Source organism: Micropterus dolomieu, linkage group LG02 (assembly GCF_021292245.1).
Source record: "Micropterus dolomieu isolate WLL.071019.BEF.003 ecotype Adirondacks linkage group LG02, ASM2129224v1, whole genome shotgun sequence".
NCBI classification, from domain to species: Eukaryota; Metazoa; Chordata; class Actinopteri; order Centrarchiformes; family Centrarchidae; genus Micropterus; species Micropterus dolomieu.
The window spans coordinates 7,804,501-7,823,870 of record NC_060151.1 but is presented as its reverse complement, the minus strand read 5'-3'; the positions used below and the strand labels follow the sequence as shown (position 1 = coordinate 7,823,870).

Below are 19,370 nucleotides of genomic sequence, written 5' to 3'. Positions count from 1 at the left end.
GACTGTTTGCCCCCCCCCCCCCCCCAACCGCGTGCGCAGTCCGAGCAGGTGTCTCGTCTGGTGAAGGTGCACGGCATCATCATCTCAGCCACAGCAGTGAGGGCGAAGGCCACCAAGGTGTGTCTGCAGTGTCGCGGCTGTCGTGCTGTCATCAACAACATCCCTCTGCCTCCAGGCCTGCAGGGTTATGCGCTGCCACGCAAGTGCAACACGTGAGTATGACCATCTGATTCAAGCACACCGTTTCAAGGCCTCCTCAAGCAGGGGACTTGCAAGTTTAACTTTCTTTCCATTGTGTCCAACAACTTCTCTGTTTTCTCAGAGAGAATGCTGGAAGGGTGAAATGTCCTGTGGACCCTTACTTCATCATCCCGGACCGCTGCGTCTGTGTTGACTTCCAGACTCTCCGTCTGCAGGAATCTCCAGACGCTGTGCCTCACGGAGAGATGCCCCGTCATCTACAGCTCTACTGTGATAGGTGAGGAGCTCATTCTCAAGCAAACTATTAAATTGATGGTGTCTTGTGCTTCTGTGATCTTTCTATAATTAGAAATTAAAAACTGTCCTCCTCCCCTCTCAGGTATCTGTGTGACAGAGTGGTCCCAGGGAACAGAGTGACCATCATGGGTATCTACTCCATCAAGAAGATGGCTGCTACAAAAGCCAAAGGCAAAGAGAAAAGTGCTGGTGTGGGCATCCGTGCATCCTACCTGCGAGTGGTTGGCATCCAGATGGACACCGAAGGGGCAGGTAAAATATTAGTATTGCTGTCATATGCGATTCTAGCATGTGGAAGGAGAGTTATAGGACCCAGTTTGATGATGTTTTTCCTTCCAGGCCGTGGTGCTACTGGATCAGTCTCTCCACAGGAAGAGGAGGAGCTAAGAGCACTGGCTGCTACTCCTAACATCTACGCCTCCCTGGCCCGCTCTGTAGCTCCGTCAATCTACGGCAGCGATGATCTGAAAAAAGCCATCACCTGTCTGTTGTTTGGAGGCTCAAGGAAGAGGTGAGGCTGCCGGATGTTCTCCAAATCAGCAGAGATTGGTGTAAATCTTCTCCTTACATGTTTAGTAATGTGTTGTCCCCCCTCCCTTTTTTTTTAGGCTGCCCGATGGTCTCACTCGTAGGGGGGACATCAACCTGCTGATGCTGGGAGATCCTGGTACAGCCAAGTCTCAGCTGCTCAAGTTTGTGGAGAGGTGCTCACCTATCGGGGTAAGTATCGGTTCTCCCGTGCTGATGGCGCTTCACTGTACAGTTTCCTTTGTTGTCATGCTTGCGCGTGAATTCGCCCACTGACCCTGAGCCTTCACTGTGTGCTGTCAGATTTATACGTCCGGTAAGGGCAGCAGTGCAGCTGGTCTGACAGCCTCCGTGTTGAGGGACCCCAACACTCGCGGATTCATCATGGAGGGCGGAGCCATGGTGCTGGCCGATGGCGGAGTTGTATGCATCGATGAGTTTGACAAGGTAAATGGATTTTTTGCGTAGCAGGAGTTTTATGTTTTAACTTAATTTGTGTCCCAAGATTAAAGACTTCTCTTTGTTGTTCAGATGAGAGAGGATGACCGAGTGGCCATTCATGAAGCCATGGAGCAACAGACCATCTCCATCGCCAAGGTATTTCCCATTTCAGTATTTTAACAAAAACGCAGCTTTCTTGCTGTTCTGAGAAGTTAACAGGGCAAACGAACTCTCCCCAGGCTGGCATCACCACCACCCTGAACTCTCGCTGCTCAGTGCTGGCTGCAGCTAACTCTGTGTTTGGCCGCTGGGACGACACAAAGGGGGAGGACAACATTGACTTCATGCCCACCATCTTGTCCCGTTTTGACATGATCTTCATCATCAAAGATCATCATGACCAGCAGAGAGACATGGTAAGGAGGCACGCGTATGACTTGGACGCTTTCAGCACTTGAAAGCAGCGGTACAGCGTGTCATGTCTTTTCTCATGTCTTTTTGTAGACGCTGGCTCGTCACGTGATGAATGTTCACCTGAGTGCGCAGACACAGACGGAGGGTGTTGAGGGTGAGATTCCACTGGCCACCTTCAAGAAATACATCGCCTATGCCAGAACGTGAGTCAATCTAAACTTGTATTTCTGCCGACACAAAAGCCAGACATTTTTTTTCACCCGGGATTCAGTTACTGTTGCGTGCTTACTAATTTTGTTTGGTCTGAATGTTTGCTTACAGTAAATGCGGCCCTCGCCTCTCTGCTGCGGCTGCGGAGAAGCTGAAAAACAGATACGTGGTGATGAGGAGCGGAGCACGAGAGCATGAAAGAGAGACGGACAAAAGACCTTCCATCCCCATCACTGTCAGGTATTTTTACATGCTGTCTGAACATCTAAACACCAGTGATGGATGCATATCTTTTGCTCTACCTGGAATGCTCTGCTTTTTCAGGCAGCTGGAGGCCGTTGTGCGTATTGCAGAGTCCCTGGCCAAGATGAAGCTGCAGGCTGTGGCTGGAGAGGAAGAGGTTGATGAAGCCCTCAGACTCTTCCAGGTTTCCACACTGGATGCTGCACTGTCTGGCAGCCTTTCAGGTGTGTGGTTTAGTAGTTGGGACAGGAACGTAACAGAAGTCCATTGTATTTAATTTTGTCCACTGTAAAGTGACACTACATGAGTACCTTTCATCATCTAAATCCCAGCGAGGGGTACTTTTACCCCAGAGGGTACTTCTGCGGGTTAGTACGTGGTAATATTGTGGAGCTGCTCCACTAACTTGAAAAAATAGAAATGACAATTTAAAAAAAGAAAAGGGAAGGGGGGGGAAAAAAAAAAAAAAAAAAAGTGGCTTAAGTATAAATGCTAACTTGACCAAACTGACCTAAATGCTGAAATACTGTAACAATATCCACTTTACAGGGTTCCCGCGGCTCCTTAAAAAGTCTTAAAAGGTCTTAAATTGAAATAAGGGAAATTAAGGTCTTAAATTTGCTGTAGGTGTTAAATTTAAAGATGGTGCGTTTAAGGCTGGTAGGAAAATTGTCACGCACAGTCGCCTAAAACGCCTAATTAGCGTGTATTTGAGTGATTTTCTTTTAGTAGTTTACAATGCGAGACCCCACCATTAATTTAACTCAAATGTTACGTTTACGGTTGCTGCAGACGTTGACGTCTGGCTGCCTGTCATATTGACGTCAGTCGTGGCTGCAAGATTGGGAGACGCAAGTTAAAGTAGTTGGAGGAAGATCCGATCGTTCTGTCTAGCTCAAATAACTGTAGCCTACACATAGACTGTATATAAAAAATATCTAACTAAATAATAATAAACTTGATTCTGATAACTTTCTAAAGTAGGCCATGTCTTGCACCGTGATTGGTTTTCCTCCATGGATTATTTACCTCTCTTTAGCGGTGCACCTGTGTATTAGCTCTGCCGGAAAGTGAAAGTGAAACTTAAACTTAAGTTCGGTCCGGCATCGTTTTCTTGCTACATTTCTTTATAATATGTTCTTTGTTATAAGTTACTCTTTTCTGTGTGTGTTATTATTTTTTTTTTTTTAGTAATTTATATTGAGTTTGCAGAGGTAGAACATTCAAAACAACAAATATGCATGAGAAAGAAAGTAAAATCTTTTTTCAGTCCCTTTTCCTCAACAAAATAAATATCTTAATAGAAAAAGTGCTAATTCGTTTGTGATTCAAATGAATTAAACCAAATATTTATTGAACATTTGTTTATCGTTATTGAGGAAGATGGTATCACGATAATTATCATTATTGTTTTATTGCCCAGCCCTAGTTCACATTCACAAACGGACACGATCAGTTCACCAAAAACCTGAGCGTGATCAATGATCGGCACTGTTTGAGCACAATACTGAATGGACACACTGTGTAGGCGCCTGTCTGCGCTGTCAGACTTTTGGATTTTATTTGCAGAAGACTGTGACCGGTACATATTTCCGCCCAAGTAGTTGTTGTATGTGGATAGACAACGCGTTTGCATCCATGTGGTCATGGTGTCCCTGACCACCTCCAGAGGTCGTTTTGCTGATTGGATCACAATCTGCGTCTCTTCTATCAAAGAAATTGTTTCAAAATTTGAGGTCTTAAATTTATATTTGCTGAGGTCTTAAAAAGTCTTAAAAAGCATTAAATTTGACTTAAAATGATGCAAGAACCCTGCATTAATGTAGTTAAAAGTGTTAAATAACATCCAGTTCAGCCCATTTGAAACATGACTGGTGGGGGTCAGTGTGGAGTACTGGAGCTCATCTGACAGGGCTGTGAGGGAACGACTGCTCTACCTATCGACTCCGTGCTTTAACAAAATTCAAAAATGCTTACTCTGTCAAGGATTTCTATTAACTGGACACTGTGCAATAAATTCTTAACACCTCTCCAACCACATGTTTTGTTTCTAGGAGTGGAGGGCTTCACCTCTCAGGAGGACCAGGAAATGGTCTCACGCATTGAGAAGCAGCTGAAGAGACGCTTTGCTATCGGCTCCCAGGTGTCTGAGCACAGCATCGTCCAAGACTTCACTAAACAGGTCGGTCTGAGAAAATCACAATAAAGGGGGAAAGGAACATGAAGTGAATTAGTTTTATTTTTCCGCCATTATATGGTGAAACAAGTCCTGTGTGCAGAGTATAGTGGGAATGATGGGGTTACCACTAAATAGGCAATAAAGAGTTTTGTGTATATCGCTATGTTCTTGTTTGTGAAGTGTTTTTAGTGACCTGTAGCTAATCAGAGAATGAGAAGGGGGTGATTTGGACAGCTACTTAATGCTTTACATAGACATAAAGCAACATTTAAAACAAAAGGAAAATTAAATCGGGTGTATTAACAAGGCAAAAATAAGATTTTTTTTTTTATCCAGTTCATTGAGTAATGTCTCATCGTTTCTCCCTCTGTACCATTTTACAGAAATATCCAGAGCACGCCATCTACAAAGTCCTCCACCTGATGTTGAGGAGGGGTGAGCTTCAGCACCGCATGCAAAGGAAAGTGCTCTACAGAGTCAAGTAGAGCAAACTGTGCTAATACATGTTGTTGTTGATGTAATGTAAATAGTTTTGGTCTGCTTATTCCTGCTACTCTGGATTTACCAGTGGACTTCTCTTAATTTCTGATCTCAGTCATGGTGAAAAGTGCATTTCAAAATGTCAGGGTCATGGCACCAACTGTGTGTTTATGTGTATCAGAATTTATATTAAAACAATGAAAAATGTTTAGGGTGTCACTGTTGAAGATGGTATCAAATGTCTGCATGTGTAAAGAATTAAAGTATTTGAAATCATATTAGGACATGAAGCGTTTTAATTTCTGATCTGTATATTTTTATTCAACACAAATCATAAAAAGATCACAGAGACAGTTTTTACACTGTAGGATTGTTTTAAAAAAGTTCTTACAAATGACAAAAGTTGAGAGAATCACTGTTTCTGCTGTGATTTGATCATTTATACATGAGAAATTTCAGATTTGTTGTATGAAGTGATCCGTAAAGTGCTATGTGCATATCAATTACAAGCGCTGGTTAAAGCCTACAAGGCATAGAGTCCCATTCCAATGGTGGTCAGTGCGACACACACTCCCACGGTGAACTGCATGATGGGTGAAAATGTGAATATGGAAGTTCTCACAGCGCTGGGCTCTGGTTGGTCCACCGCTTCTCTTGTGACACTCAACATTTTCTGCAAGTCATCAAAAACCTGGAGGAAAAGCCATACAGTCAGTAAGTTGGTTGCATGCTTATCTAGCATGTATTCGAATCAGTTCCCCTTTATTTTTTTAAGACAACTTTCAATGTGACCTTTGAACAAACTCCATGATTCTATTATTGGTCACTGACACCACATGGTCCATCTAGACAGTAAATCTGCGCATTGATCCCCCTTATCTCACCTGGATGTTGAACTCAAAGGCAGCGACGGCCTCCTTCAGCACCTCCTCCTTCTCCTCTTCTGTCAGCTCGATGCTGTTCATCCGGCTCCTGTACAGCTGCTTGAAGCGGTTGGGGCTGGTCACTCCAGGGAAGGTGAAAAACGAAAGCCCCCCTTTGCTGCTCAGCCCGAGGGATTTCTGAGTAATTTTCCCCAGCACTTGCCCTCCTGATAGATCACCAAGATAGCGCGTGTAGGCGTGGGCCACCAGCAGCTCTGGGCTCTCTTTGCCAATCTGAAAGAAAAAAGCCTGTTTTTCAGCTGCTATTTCACAACAGGCCTACCATGAATAATTGAAGGTCTTCCTCTCAACTCACCTTCCGCAGTCTCTGTTCATATCTGTGTGTGGCTGAGGGGACAATCACCATTTTCCTCCAGTTTACGCCAAAGAAATGCTCCAGATCTGCCTCGAGTGCTTCCAGGCGGGCAAGTTCCTGAGGGAAGTATATAGGTGCAACAGCTGGATGGGAAGAATTTCTGTCCAGCTCCTCTTCCAGCGCCTTGTAGATCTCATAGAGGGAAAACAACAGGACCTGACAAAAGTGTGAAAATAAATATTCACTTTTCAGGATAATGTAGAAAGAGGAAGTGTGATTTTTGTCTTTCTTTTAACCCACAGATGTGTTAACTGAAGGCAGTTAGTGTGTATAGAGTTTACCTTGTACTGTGGCAGGGTGATCTGTCCCTTCTGGTAACTCAGCATCAGCTGTGTGTTTTCAGCTCTGACATGATTGACCTTAGTGGCTGCCTTAATCTGCTCCGATAAATCACTGACAGAAGATGGGCAACACAAAAAAGCACACTTTTATTCAGAAGGAGCTTTTAAAGCATGAAATCATATTCTGAACGAAACAGTTCTGTGGGTTCAAATTGTTCTGAAAACTCTGGAAAACTCTTTGACATACCTGCCAACATCTCCTGTCTCATTTTTCCTGGCACTCTTCATGGTCTCCATCTCTGCAGGCTGTAATGAATGGTTGGTTTGGTTTAATTAATCACATTTACTTTAATATTTGAGTAACAATGTACGCAACAATGTATAAAACACACCTGTAATAAAGTGAAGTCTTCTCTCTGTTATGATGGTCGGTCCTCTGACAGTTGGTCAATGGTCCTCTGTGTCCTCACAGCTCCGTCCTTCCCCTTTTATACAGCCATGATATGATGGAGCAGCTGAGTCACATGGGAAGTGAGACTGCTGACTCACGTTACTCAGACTGCTGAGGCTTAACATGACAAGGCAGAAATCAAAAGCTGAATTTGCAGCCACATTTGTACATAATCTGATAAAAGAATACTTGTTGCTGATATGTAACTAAGTACAATTTTGATGTACTTCATGACTTCTTAGAGGGAAACATTGTACTTTTTAGTCCCCTATATTTTTTTGACACTAAGCAATATAGGAGTTTACATGCAGAACATACACTGAGCCTATAAACTATAATGCAGTGTTGTACTATTAACTAATCAGTAGTATATAAAGTACCTTAAATTATCTCCACATGAATAGACTACAACTTTACAATTCTGCTCACGTGTATTAATCTGTAGCCTATTTACGTATTTAATATTACAGTTAAGTACATCTTCAGATCTACCAGGCAGGAGAAAGGGCTTATGTTTTAGGCAAGGGCCTCTAAATGTTTAAATGATAATCAAATAAGTATGCTTATTTTACCTGGAGAAAGTTAACCAAAAACTCACAATAAAGGACCTTCAAAGTACAAATGTATTCCTCACACTACCTGACATGTAAATGTTCTTTATCAGCAAGAAAGGAGTCATATCATTTGTTTCAATTGTTTGGATAAAATCTTAGATAAATGTATGAGAATACAGTGCAGGCTACTCTGAGCAACAAGTCTATCTTACATCTACTATCAGCAAAGAAGAAAATGCAGATGGATTTTTTTTAAACTTTTGAAAAGAAAAACATAAAATAGTTTATGATGTAATGAGATACTATTACGTGGAGTAATAGTAAAATACATGTTAACATATGGTCACGGTTAAGAGGCCTGACAACAATTTTAAACGGAATACTAATACTAGGAATACTTGACTGAAGAAAATTTGTGTGTCCTCGCTAATGAAAATGTGCAGATGAAACATTTGAAATAGTTGAAATCCTGAAACAGTTGCAGTTGAAGAGGCAGTGGAATACTAAAATAAGTTGAAATGGAAGTAGAAATAGAAGTGCTAAATGAAATTAATTTTAACTTAGACTAAGTCTAAGCACTGAATGAAGTTGCAGTATCTTTCTAACTTAGCATACGCCCTGAAAGTTTCATAGGAATATAATACCAACTCTCTTCATTCCCCTGATGTTCTCAAAGTCATAGTGCATCTGTCTCAGAGATTCCCTTGAGGGGTTAAAAGCAGCTTTAATGTCATGGCCAGGAGGTATCACATTGAGGTAAAATAAAATAGAAATATATAGTAAAGTTTTTAAGAAATCTAGAACACTTCTTGAGAGAGTCTTTAAGTCTACAATATGTAACATGTGGTGCTTACACATACCTCAAAACACAACTAGGTGAGATCCTGGGGGACATCTTTCCTCCAGTAGCCTTTTTTCTTTTCTTTTCTACTCTCCTCTGTGGTATTTCTAATCACGCCCCCTTATACAAGCAGCCCTCCATTAGTGCTTGTTATCCAAGGGGGAGCTGGATAGTGCTAGTGGATTTTCCGAAGGGAATACATAGCCCACATAAAACGCTTTAAAATGCAAAATAGTAAACATGTAGCAATCTCGACAGGTTTGCTACATGCTAAATCACAGATGTTGCGCGCGAGGGATCGACTGATATAAAAGGTAACGTAGGTTTACATGTTTCTACATTTATGTGTTAGCCGACCTCACATCTGGTTCAGCGGGCGACGGCAGCCGCCGCATCCGCAGCAGAGTGATATAACTTGGGCTGGAGAGTCCATGGAGAGCCGGGGGGTTCTGGTGCTTGTCTTTGCACGTTTACACCCATTTGAGTCGCTAAAATATCGAATTAGCTAAACGTCTAGTTTGGCGCCATGATAATTTGGGCTGAATTTGTATTTATGCTTCTGAGTATGGAGCCACAGGATGTGTAGGCAATGTTGCCAGTTGCCTAATTATGGCCCACATGCCCATGCAGGCTAGGAGTGAATGAAGTAATACAAGTAATAACATTGTAATTTACAAACAACGCTTCAACATATCACCAATGGAGATATGTGTAATTATTTTATTTTTTGTATGTGTAAGTATGACCCATAGATATGTTATGAAAATATTCTAAATGTTTAATGGATTTCATTCATTGTTATTTGTTTATTTATTATGTGATTTCATTTATTGTATTATTGTATTATCATATCCTTACTCAAGCTTTTTTTTTTAAACACAATGCTTCATGTCCAGCAGGTTATGGATTCAAGCCTTCCTTGTTTCATCCTATTCATCGTGATTGGCTGTGTCAAATGCTCCTCTGATAACCACGACCACCACAATGGCACCCGCACCTATGATTACTGTGTGCTTGGAGCTGGGCCTGCTGGACTGCAGATGGGGTATTTCCTTTCCAAGGCTAAAAGAGACTACATCATCTTGGAGAGGAACTCAGGACCAGGCAGCTTTTTCAACAAGTAGGAGAATTTATGAAAGCATCTCATGCGTTACAGTAGACACAAGAAATGGCACAGGAACATTTTACATGTCGCTCTGAGATAACTGTTGTTGTGATTTGGTGCTACATATATATAAAATTGAATTGAATTGAATGTGTTTTCCAGAATCATCTTTGACACATGCCTTTTCTGCTCTGCTTTGTGTGTCAAGGTATCCCAGGCACAGGAAGCTCATTAGCATTAACAAGATCCACACAGGAAGGCAGAACCGAGAGTTCAACCTCCGTCATGATTGGAATTCTCTGCTGAGCGATAAACCTGACCTCCTGTTCAAGAGGGTGAACACTGACTTTTACCCACCAGCTGATGCCTTCCCACGCTATCTGTCCATGTTTGTAAAGGAGCTCAGGCTGAGGGTCCGGTACGGTGTGGACATTGGGAGGATCAGGGCAGTGCAGTCAGACACTGGCAGGAGCTACATCCTGACTGATCAATATATGTCGGACTACACATGCAGGTATTTTGTGTCATACTGAACCCGAGAACCTAAATTTTCTGTGGATTGTGGATTGCATCAGGTTGCACATCTGTCCTCTCTCCCTCAGCATCCTTCTGATAGCCACAGGTTTGTGGGTTCCTCAGAAGGTAGAGTTTGTCGGTTCTGAACTCGTTGAAGGCTATGAATCCATCTCCACTAATCCTGAGGACTACAAGAACCAGGCCGTACTTATTCTGGGCAAGGGGAACTCGGCTTTTGAAACAGCCCAGAGCATCATGGGACAAGCAAGTCGAGTGCACATGCTCAGTTCCAGTCCTGTTCGTCTGGCCTGGCAAACACATTATGTTGGAGATCTCAGGTAGGGCTACAGATTTGGTGATTTCTTCCCTTATCTTTTCTGTGTCTATGTCTTTGCTGTGGTTTCCCAACCTTTTTTTCAGCCCCCAAGCCCTATTTGATTAACTGAAGTACCCCTTCATGAACACCATCGGTCAAAGCTGTTCATTTCAAAAGATTTAAACTGGATCTTATGTAACACTATTAATTATATAAAAGTGGATATCACAATATTCTTTTCATACATTTGCATTGTCAGTTTAGGCCAGTTTGGCCAAGTCTGTGTTCATACTACCACTTGTAGTGGAAGAGGCTTGACATTATAACCATTTATCCCTTTTAGCTAACTATTTTAACAATTTATCCAAGACGTTTAGCTATTTCAACCATTTATCCAAGACTTTTAGCAAACTATTTCAGGCATTTATCCAAGGCCTATAGCTATTTCAACTATTCGTCCAAGACGTTTAGCTTTCTCAATCATTTATCCAAGACTTTTAGCTAGTGATTTTAACCATCCGAGCTCACAGTCCTCTAGCTGCACGCCTAACCAAGCTCAACTCACCGCAGCTACAATTAGCAGTAGTTAGTGGCTACTTTAGCACCAAGTAAATCCATCTGTCCATCAAGAAACGCACTAGAAACTAACTGATGACTGTATAATGACCTAGGCAGGAAAGTAGAAAAAAACCTGGAAACCGTTGAGCATTCTGCAGCATGAGGTTTTTACTCACGGCCATTACTTTTTAAACTTACCTCATTATATTAAACTTTGGCCATGTTTAGTTGGAAGATCCAACTCTGTAACATTAGATATGACAAAAAAATGAGGAAAAGCAAAATAGGTCCCCTTTAATGCTTTGCATATGTCAACTTTACCAACTGTTCTGCAATGAATCTACCAGCTCTTTTAACATCGCCTGATCTATTGTTTTTGCTTTTCAGAGCTGTGAATAATGAGCTAATAGACACATACCAGCTTAAGTCCCTTGATGGTTTGGTGGAGGCAAGCCTGGAGAAACTTGTTATCGCTCAACGAAAGAAGCAAGGAAGGAGGGGATTGGGTGAACAGAAGAAAGAGAAAAAGGCACAGTTTTATGTAACTATGAATAAGTACATACAGTACCAGGAAGGGAAGAACGGCTCTGATGTGACGGGGGAAGAACTGCCAGGGTATCACATTGACAACTTCTCCATGCGAAAGCCCTACGACCGTGTGATTCGATGCCTTGGATTCCGATTCAACTTCAGCATATTTGACAGGTATGTATTTACATAGTAGGTTCATTGTATTGTGTCAATATCCATTTATTAACGAAAAGTAATGTACTTTCCTGTCAACAAATGCCCCTTTCCTGTGTCATATTATGTCTGTTATGTATGTGTCTATTTTTATTATATGACAAATTATTTAAAAAGTCCAAGCTGTTCACATTTCTTTAAACAAATAATCCCCCCTAGCTCTACCTGCCCACCAAACAGTGAAAATGCAAAAGGGAGGTTGCCAGGTGTGACAGCCTGGTATGAAGGGGAGAACACCCCTGGCTTGTTTGTGCTGGGAACCGCTGCTCACTCAAGAGACTACCGCTCATCTGCTGGCGGCTTCGTCCATGGATTCCGTTACACAGGTGAAAGACCAACAGATGTTTGTTATTTCGTGACAGTGCTTGTTGAAAAAGGTTCGTTCATGGGTCACAAGTTAAGAAAGTTTTTTCTTTGTGCCAATTTTACTTATAATCAATGTGATATTTAAATAAACTGGGTGTATTTTCTGCCTCAGCTCGAGCTGTGCATCGTGTACTTGAATACCGTTACCATAGCAACCTGTGGCCATCGACAAAACTGTTGACAACGCAGCTGCAGTCCTGGATTCTTAAGCGGGTCGACGAGGCCTCTGGGCCATACCAAATGTCTGAGATGCTCGGGGATATTATACTTCTTCAAGGGTAAGCAGATGTTATTTTGATATCACCATTAATAACTTTTTTCAACTGTGCTCAGGTTATCCATCTGTCCATCATTTTTAAGTTACATGTCCACAACACCTCTGAATGGATATGGCCATTGGACAGGAGGCATTAAACACTCAAACCTCCTTTTAATTCATGTGAAAACGCAGTGGCTGTATGCCAAGGGAGCCAAATGCTCAGTGAGCGGTTTTGACAAAACATAACTGCTGTATAACAACATTATTACCCAGTATCACCCATGCAGTGTTTAATTTTGAATACATATATTTTGACCTACTTTACCTTAATTTTAAATGTAGGAAAATCTCAAATTTGTAATTATAAGCTGCAGTCACTGTCAATCCAGATGATGTTTGAATTTAAACAACAAAGGTTACTTATTCAATAACACAAGTCCCTCTGCATACTCAGTACATTGAATGCTGCTCTTCATCGGTGTAAAATTACCAAATTATGTTGCTGGAAATTACGTTACCTGACCTTTTCACTATAAACGAAAGCACAGTTCATCATGTTCATCAAATTTTGCTTCTTTCTTCTCTCCGTGACTCTAAGCTCTCACTGTGAATACGTGGAAGAGTTTCCACTCCAGGCCTTGCCTCAGTTCTCCTCTCTCTCAGGCCATGAGGCGTCCAACCATGGACTGTTAGTTCTAGTCATGCAGTATGGGAAGCAGAAGACTGACTATCTGGGGCGGAGCAGGGCTAATACAGACTGGACCAAAGCTTGGAAATCCAACTTTCTGCATCCTGTTTTATACTACTATGACACACTTCCTACTGGTGAGTAGAAATGCAGCTACCGTTATAAAGTAAATTAAAATAACTGCTATGTGAAAAGTTAATGTTTTTTTTCCAGCGGAAGAAATGAAGCTCCGTCCCAGTGGCTGGACTTTACCAAGGCCCAAAGCAATTCATCACATGGTTGAAGACTTCCTCACAGAATGGGATAGTCCCATATCTCATATCCAGCCACTGCGGCGCTTCCTGGAGCACTGTGTGCACACTGACCTCAGGGCCTTTTATGCTGGTAAAGCTGCATCTTGCAACTGATCTGTTTGTGCTAAAAAATAGTATTTTTAAAATATGATTTTCAAAATAATCAGTATTTATAAATTTATTAAAACAGTAAAGCTGTAAGTTGTCCAGCCCTAATGGGCACAACTCAGTCATTCCTTACAGTGGCAGAGGGCAATGACTACAGAAACAGAGGAGAAAAGAGTGTTTAAAAGTCAAAAACATCTTTGGTTGTATAGCAGATGGTAGTTTGAATCCTTCCTGTGTTTTCTCATGTCTTTTAGAATCATGTTTCCGCTTTTCCCTTACCCACCGCAAGCCGCCACTGTTTTGTCAGCAAGGATACTTGAAGCAGCAGGGTGTCGCTCACAACAGTCAGATGTGGCAGCACGTTCATGACGCTGGAATGATTGTCACTGAGCAAGATGCAGGCACATCGGGGACTAACGCCGCATTCAGCAACTACCTGGCCCAAGCTGAAGCCTCCTTGTCATCAGGACTGAAACTTGACTTCTGATTGTTTTTGCCAAATGTGGTAAAGCTATGTCTATGCTGAAAGCTATGCTGTTTAGGTCCTTCAGATTGCTACCTCCAGCACGCAAAACAGATCCCTCCACAAGACCAAATATTTTTGACAGAATACCATCCTACTAAACAGTGGTTCCCTACCTTATGGGCTGGTTACCCCTTAAAACATAGCAGTTTCTACTTAGACACCCCTGTCACTTGATGTAAATACTTGACAATTTCAACCAAAGAGTGATTTTCCTTTCTTAATGCTTAATGGTCCAAGGAAGCCAAATTAGCCAGTAATTCACTAGAAATTAAGAAAATATTAGAGAAAGGTTTTGAAAAACAAACATAACTTTGTGTATTTACTCTTCTGGTGATCACCTCACAGCCCCTCAGACTTCATCATCATCAGAGGCACCTTGCCCCTTGAAAGCTCCCTTATTATTATTCCTCACAAAATATTTATAAACATTAAAATATGCCATTTTCATATCATAGAAATCTAGATTGTGTGAAGCTATAAAGGTGGAGGGTGGGTGTTAAAAATTTTACACGATATTACCCGATTAAACACACATTAACGAGGGAACAGTGACGTTTTGTATTCAAATGTTTTTTGGAGTGGTTTTTTTTCAAGGTTCGCATGCGCAGAGCAATCATCGGTCCATTGGTGCTTGATTGGCTGCCCGGTTGTTGTATTATCTAAGATTCTATTGGACGGGAGCTAATGAACAACACGGAATGTGATTGGTCGTCACTGCCATGTAGTCTTTAAGTGTACAATGGGCGTGAATTTTACTACTTATATCCGATGAAATGGAAAATGTGAAATAGGGGACATTTTGGAGCTGTTAAGGAAGTGTGGCTTCTGCTGCTGAACTACTTCACATTAACCAGGATGGAAAGACTTTAATCGGAGAGTTTCTGAGTTGACGTGCCGTGCAATGGCCCCAGAGGTCGCCGAGCAGATGCCATATTCAAGGTTGACTCCCGATATTAACGACGGTTGTATTTCCTTTTTGCTTTGGCAGGAGTAGTAAGGACCGTATGTAGCGAGTGTAGTATAAACACAGCATCCATATGTCACGGTAGAGCATGGACGGGTGGAGCCCAATCGTTGCAACAGCGTCGGATAATGACCGATCAAGCTCCGAGGGGGAGTACATGGTGGAGCCCGGACCCAAAGATGAAAACAGGGAGGCGGTGGGCACGGAGCAGCAGGATAACGGGGGGAGGATGGACGACGGGGGTACCGCTGTCGGGTTTGGAATAAGTGGGACTGGGGAGGGCAAGGTGGTGTTAGGTCGAGTCGGACAGAGAGACGACAAAGAACTCAGGTACCTGCACTTGTTGTGGGAGCCCGGACGAGCAGAGTTTAGCGCGGCTGGCGTGACGAGCAAGCTGGGGAAGATGACGGGGAGCAGGGCCAGGCGGCAACACAGGGTTGTGCGGAACCTTGGTCCTATTGGTAAAGATATTTACGGTAAGGGAGCAGTAACATTGAAACACAAACAAGGTGTGTGCTTAGGTGTGCAGAGGTAGCTAGGAGTTTGCTACATTTGTAAGGTTAGGTACAAAATACATGCTAACGTTAGTATTGATTAGACTTAGTATGTCAATGTCGCGATAGTGACAATAGCAGTAATTTGGATATAAACACACAGGTAAATGTAAAAAAAACGTTATCACAGTGCAATGCAGTGACTAATAGAAGAAGACAGCATTGTAGCAGTCATGTTATAACTAAAATCCCAGTAGCTATCTAGTCTCATATCAATGTCCTAATTTCCTATCCATGCCCAGTGAACATAAACAATATAGTTGCTATGTCAGTTTCTGATCAAACAAACATCCCTATTCAAAGTTTAAAGCCAGTGGTCCCCTGTGTGATGTCTATTGTTTGTTGCCCTGATGCCCTGATAAAGCATGATTTACATACTTGTCCATTTGAATGTTTTATCTCCACAGCTGTGAAAAGACTGAGGGAAGCGGCGAACAGCAATGACATCGACACAGGTATGAACTGTGAAGCGACGCAGTAAAACGCCTTGCATGTGGTGTAAGGGGAATGATGATTGAAGAAGGAGGTGTTTTGCTAATATAGTTTTGTTCTCCTAGTTCGAAAGCTCCTCCAAGATGACATAGACCCCTGTGCAGCAGATGACAAGGGAAGAACTGCCCTTCATTTCTCTTCCTGCAATGGCAATGAGAGCATTGGTAGGTTGGTAGTGACATTATTATTGTTGTTGTTGTCAATTGCAGCAGTTGTTTACCATGCTGCATGTAATCATGATGTTTGTGAATGTTTTTTCTACACTTTCCCTGCTTTTGTACACTGCTTTTTAGAAACAGTTGAGTCTAAAGTTTAACGACTAAATGTCCTTGTTTTGTCAAATTTACTTTTTCATGTCTGTAGTGCAGTTGTTGCTAAGCCACGGCGCTGACCCCAACCAGCGAGACAGTCTGGGGAATACCCCCCTCCATCTGGGTAAGACAGAACTATCCCCATGGCCCGTAAACCCTGTAGCTCTGTGGTTAGTAATTCCTGTGACTGTGGTTACACTCTGACACACAACTGTGCAGCTGCTTTAGGCTCACATCTGTTAAAATGAACAGATCTACTGCAGAATAACACAAAGCTTTTTGCATGCAACAAGTGTTTTAAAACTCTTTTACTGTATTTTGTATTGCAACTTGCTCTTTTTAACCTGTGTTTCTGCAGCGGCCTGTACCAACCATGTGCCTGTAATCACCACATTGCTGAGAGGAGGTGAGACTGCCGAAGAAGTCATTCATACAAACACTTTATCTGTTGTGTCTGTTGCCCTGAACAAGCATTTGTAAGGTATAGTGCATAAAAGAAGGTTTGTCTTTCTAAGATGTTTCCCAGACAGACTTCTTCTAGAAGATTACTCTACCCATGATGGTCACTTGCCAAAAACCTAAAATACAGCAAGTACGACTCAGGTTACCTTTAAGTTTAAGTTAGTTTGGTTTCACACTGCAATTCTGCGACCGCACTAAAGGACTTTACATATGTCCTGTCGTCATCATCTATGTGGGGTGCGTCTCCCTGTACTTGACATTGATTGGTTTATTAAACAGTTCAGCGGGTATCTTTGACAAGAATGAATGAATAAAACATTAACATGTGCATATTTGCCACCACTAGCCTATATTGTTGTTATTATTATGGCATTACTACCTGCAGCACCAACTATACTGAAGGCTAGTCGCAATTAAACGTCCTCGTTGTGCGAATATTATAACATCGCCGACAGGACAGGGGGAGAAGATGCCAAGCAATCCTGCACCTCTGTTTGAGGAGAGACCAGAGAGATGGGTGGCAGTGTGCTTCCCTCTGTTTGAAAAGATGAGCTGTCATGGAAGATTTATAATTGTGTTCTTATTTCCATGCCTTTCCCCGTGCATTTGTTTGTTTCCGGTTTATACGGCAAATGCCGAGCTTCCTGTAAATGGTCTGAAAGTCCGAAAAATCCAAAAAATGCTTTCACACCAGAAATGAACCGAACCATGGTTCAGTTTGATCCGTACCGAGACCAAATTTCGTCTGTTTGAAATCTTGGTTCGGACCAAACTGAAAAGTCCGAAAGTCCGGACCAAATGAGGTAAGTGTGAAAGCCCCCTAACAGCAGAAACATCTGTTGTCAGCCTGTATTTATACTTTAAAATTTAATTTATCTAAATTCTGAATGTAACCTTGGAAATGTGGCAAATAAACAAAATATTTCAACATTTTTTTAATGGGATGTTGCTAGATTTAGAACAACATTGATCCTTCAATCAGGGCTAATACACTATACACAGAGAGCATTATCATAATTCAACTGAGAATTCTTTAAAACTATTTAATAAGCATGTGTGACAGAGAATTGTGCTCTTATTGTCTCTGTTAAGGAGCCCGTGTGGATGCCCTCGACCGAGCAGGAAGGACCCCTCTGCACCTAGCACGCTCCAAACTTAATATTCTGCAGGAGGGAGATTCACGCAGCTTAGAAACCCTGAGAGGGGAAGTCACACAGGTAGATAATGTGTTAACTTGCCTAGTTTAGTGAATCATAACTTAGGGATTTGAATAGATCTTGGTTTGTTTTGCAACTGCGTCTGCATTCTTAATTTTAAGGCAGGTTGTGTTGCTGAAGATTTTTATATCTGACTTTTCCTTGCAGATTATTCAAATGCTGAGGGAGTACCTGAACTTAATGGGTCAGAGTGAAGCTAAAGAGAGGCTGGAGCACATTTCAACACAGCTGCAGCACACACGCACCAAAGAGCAGGTGAGACCAAAAGACTCATTAAATGTTTCCCAGGTTCACATGCATAAAAATCAAGATTGGTGTAACCAAACTTAAATGTGTGTGTGTTTTTAAGATTTACGTGTAGTCCGTAGTTATTATGCACTTACTTACAACGTACATTTATGTTCACCTACTAATACATGGTTGCATGTATTTTTGCTCTTCTTCAGGTGGATGAGGTGACCGATTTATTGGCCAGTTTTACATCACTCAGTCTACAGAAACAGAATTTGGGAGATAGGTAGAAGATAACGTGTACAAAGAGCTGAAGTCCTGCTCCTTTTCAAGCTAGCCTCAGCTTCGCTAGCCAAGCAAATGGTGAACCATACTGATGGGTTTTTCTGTCCATATTCCAAACAACAATGTTTATATATAGTACTACTGTAATGGACAGTAACATTCGAGCACCACGTAATTTTAACCAAGATAAGACAATGATTTTTGTTAACATTTACAGCTCTGGTGAAGTTTTGAAAGTGTACCTGTGGCTAAAAATATGCTAATAATGCTAACAAAACTATTGTTACTTTGATTGAAATGAGAAGATGTTAAAATTTTAATGACCAGCACTATAGTGTAGTAGATATCAATTTAGCTTATGGACAGAAAGAATGTTTAAACATGTTAGCTTTTCAGAAAGGGGATTAAAGTAACTTAGAAAAATAGACTGAGAACAGGAAGCTAGTGGAACAGAAGCTAACACCAAGGTGCACTGGGGGACCTCAGCTCTCTAGTGTGTCTGTGTGTCTGTGTGTGTGTGTGTGTGTGTGTGTGTGTGTGTGTGTGTCACAGCTGGGTGCTGACGTGCTCTTTTTGCCTGCCTTTATTAGCTCAATGTTCTATGATAATTAAAAGACATATTTCTCATGAAGTGATTAAACACTTCTCACTGTTGTATTTTTGGTTTTCTTATCAACAGCATCACCAGATATCTCGTTGCCTTTTCTCTTGTATTGCATGTCATGTTTGCATGTGAACTGTAGTGTAAGAATTGATTTGGCTGTTGTTGGATATGGATATTATGTGAATCAATAAATCCTTATGTTTGACTATAGTTGTGAATTATTGTCCTTCATATAATGTGAAAAAGACTTGTCTATCTGTCTGAGTTTCTGTTGCAATTTAACATACATATTTCAATGTCAACATATTAAATATGTATAAAGAGGTTGTTATTTTGGATAATAGGATACCTT

At 41.7% G+C, this 19,370-nt stretch overlaps 4 protein-coding genes across 5 annotated transcripts in view; 3 read left to right on the top strand and 1 right to left on the bottom strand.

Annotated features, from left to right (window-relative positions):
• The window catches only part of mcm5 (minichromosome maintenance complex component 5), a 6,717-nt gene extending 1,448 nt beyond the window's left edge, over nucleotides 1-5,269 (top strand). Inside the window, exons 4-16 of the mRNA XM_046072831.1 lie at nucleotides 40-212; nucleotides 323-478; nucleotides 581-750; nucleotides 838-1,009; nucleotides 1,107-1,218; nucleotides 1,330-1,473; nucleotides 1,558-1,623; nucleotides 1,707-1,883; nucleotides 1,972-2,084; nucleotides 2,203-2,331; nucleotides 2,416-2,558; nucleotides 4,389-4,516; nucleotides 4,897-5,269. Coding sequence (XP_045928787.1) covers nucleotides 40-212; nucleotides 323-478; nucleotides 581-750; nucleotides 838-1,009; nucleotides 1,107-1,218; nucleotides 1,330-1,473; nucleotides 1,558-1,623; nucleotides 1,707-1,883; nucleotides 1,972-2,084; nucleotides 2,203-2,331; nucleotides 2,416-2,558; nucleotides 4,389-4,516; nucleotides 4,897-4,998 — 1,785 coding nt within the window. The 3' untranslated portion in view covers nucleotides 4,999-5,269. The remainder of the gene's footprint in view (nucleotides 1-39; nucleotides 213-322; nucleotides 479-580; nucleotides 751-837; nucleotides 1,010-1,106; nucleotides 1,219-1,329; nucleotides 1,474-1,557; nucleotides 1,624-1,706; nucleotides 1,884-1,971; nucleotides 2,085-2,202; nucleotides 2,332-2,415; nucleotides 2,559-4,388; nucleotides 4,517-4,896) is intronic.
• Nucleotides 5,270-5,286: 17 nt separating this feature from the next.
• hmox1a (heme oxygenase 1a) lies at nucleotides 5,287-8,583 on the bottom strand. Of its 2 annotated transcripts, none has more exons than XM_046072821.1 (7): nucleotides 8,439-8,583; nucleotides 6,966-7,141; nucleotides 6,821-6,879; nucleotides 6,574-6,685; nucleotides 6,233-6,424; nucleotides 5,878-6,150; nucleotides 5,287-5,684 (listed from the first exon to the last, which is right to left on the bottom strand). In XM_046072821.1, exons 3-7 carry the CDS (start codon nucleotides 6,868-6,870, stop codon nucleotides 5,517-5,519), a joined length of 795 nt encoding a protein of 264 aa, XP_045928777.1. In that variant the 5' UTR covers nucleotides 6,871-6,879; nucleotides 6,966-7,141; nucleotides 8,439-8,583; the 3' UTR covers nucleotides 5,287-5,516. The 2 variants fall into 2 exon arrangements, with proteins under 2 accessions (XP_045928777.1, XP_045928771.1); XM_046072815.1 differs by having other exon boundaries at nucleotides 6,233-6,448; nucleotides 8,439-8,578.
• foxred2 (FAD-dependent oxidoreductase domain containing 2) lies at nucleotides 8,579-14,441 on the top strand. Its single transcript, XM_046072792.1, has 10 exons — nucleotides 8,579-8,733; nucleotides 9,319-9,539; nucleotides 9,733-10,038; nucleotides 10,127-10,378; nucleotides 11,302-11,619; nucleotides 11,818-11,984; nucleotides 12,137-12,302; nucleotides 12,882-13,108; nucleotides 13,185-13,355; nucleotides 13,627-14,441. The coding sequence occupies exons 2-10, from the start codon at nucleotides 9,322-9,324 to the stop codon at nucleotides 13,857-13,859; spliced, it is 2,058 nt and encodes a 685-aa protein (XP_045928748.1). The 5' UTR covers nucleotides 8,579-8,733; nucleotides 9,319-9,321; the 3' UTR covers nucleotides 13,860-14,441.
• Nucleotides 14,442-14,617: 176 nt separating this feature from the next.
• Nucleotides 14,618-19,228, top strand: ankrd54 (ankyrin repeat domain 54). The gene is made up of 8 exons (XM_046072804.1): nucleotides 14,618-15,338; nucleotides 15,824-15,871; nucleotides 15,974-16,072; nucleotides 16,272-16,343; nucleotides 16,578-16,625; nucleotides 17,774-17,898; nucleotides 18,046-18,153; nucleotides 18,345-19,228. Exons 1-8 carry the CDS (start codon nucleotides 14,951-14,953, stop codon nucleotides 18,417-18,419), a joined length of 963 nt encoding a protein of 320 aa, XP_045928760.1. The 5' UTR covers nucleotides 14,618-14,950; the 3' UTR covers nucleotides 18,420-19,228.
• Nucleotides 19,229-19,370: the final 142 nt, after the last annotated feature.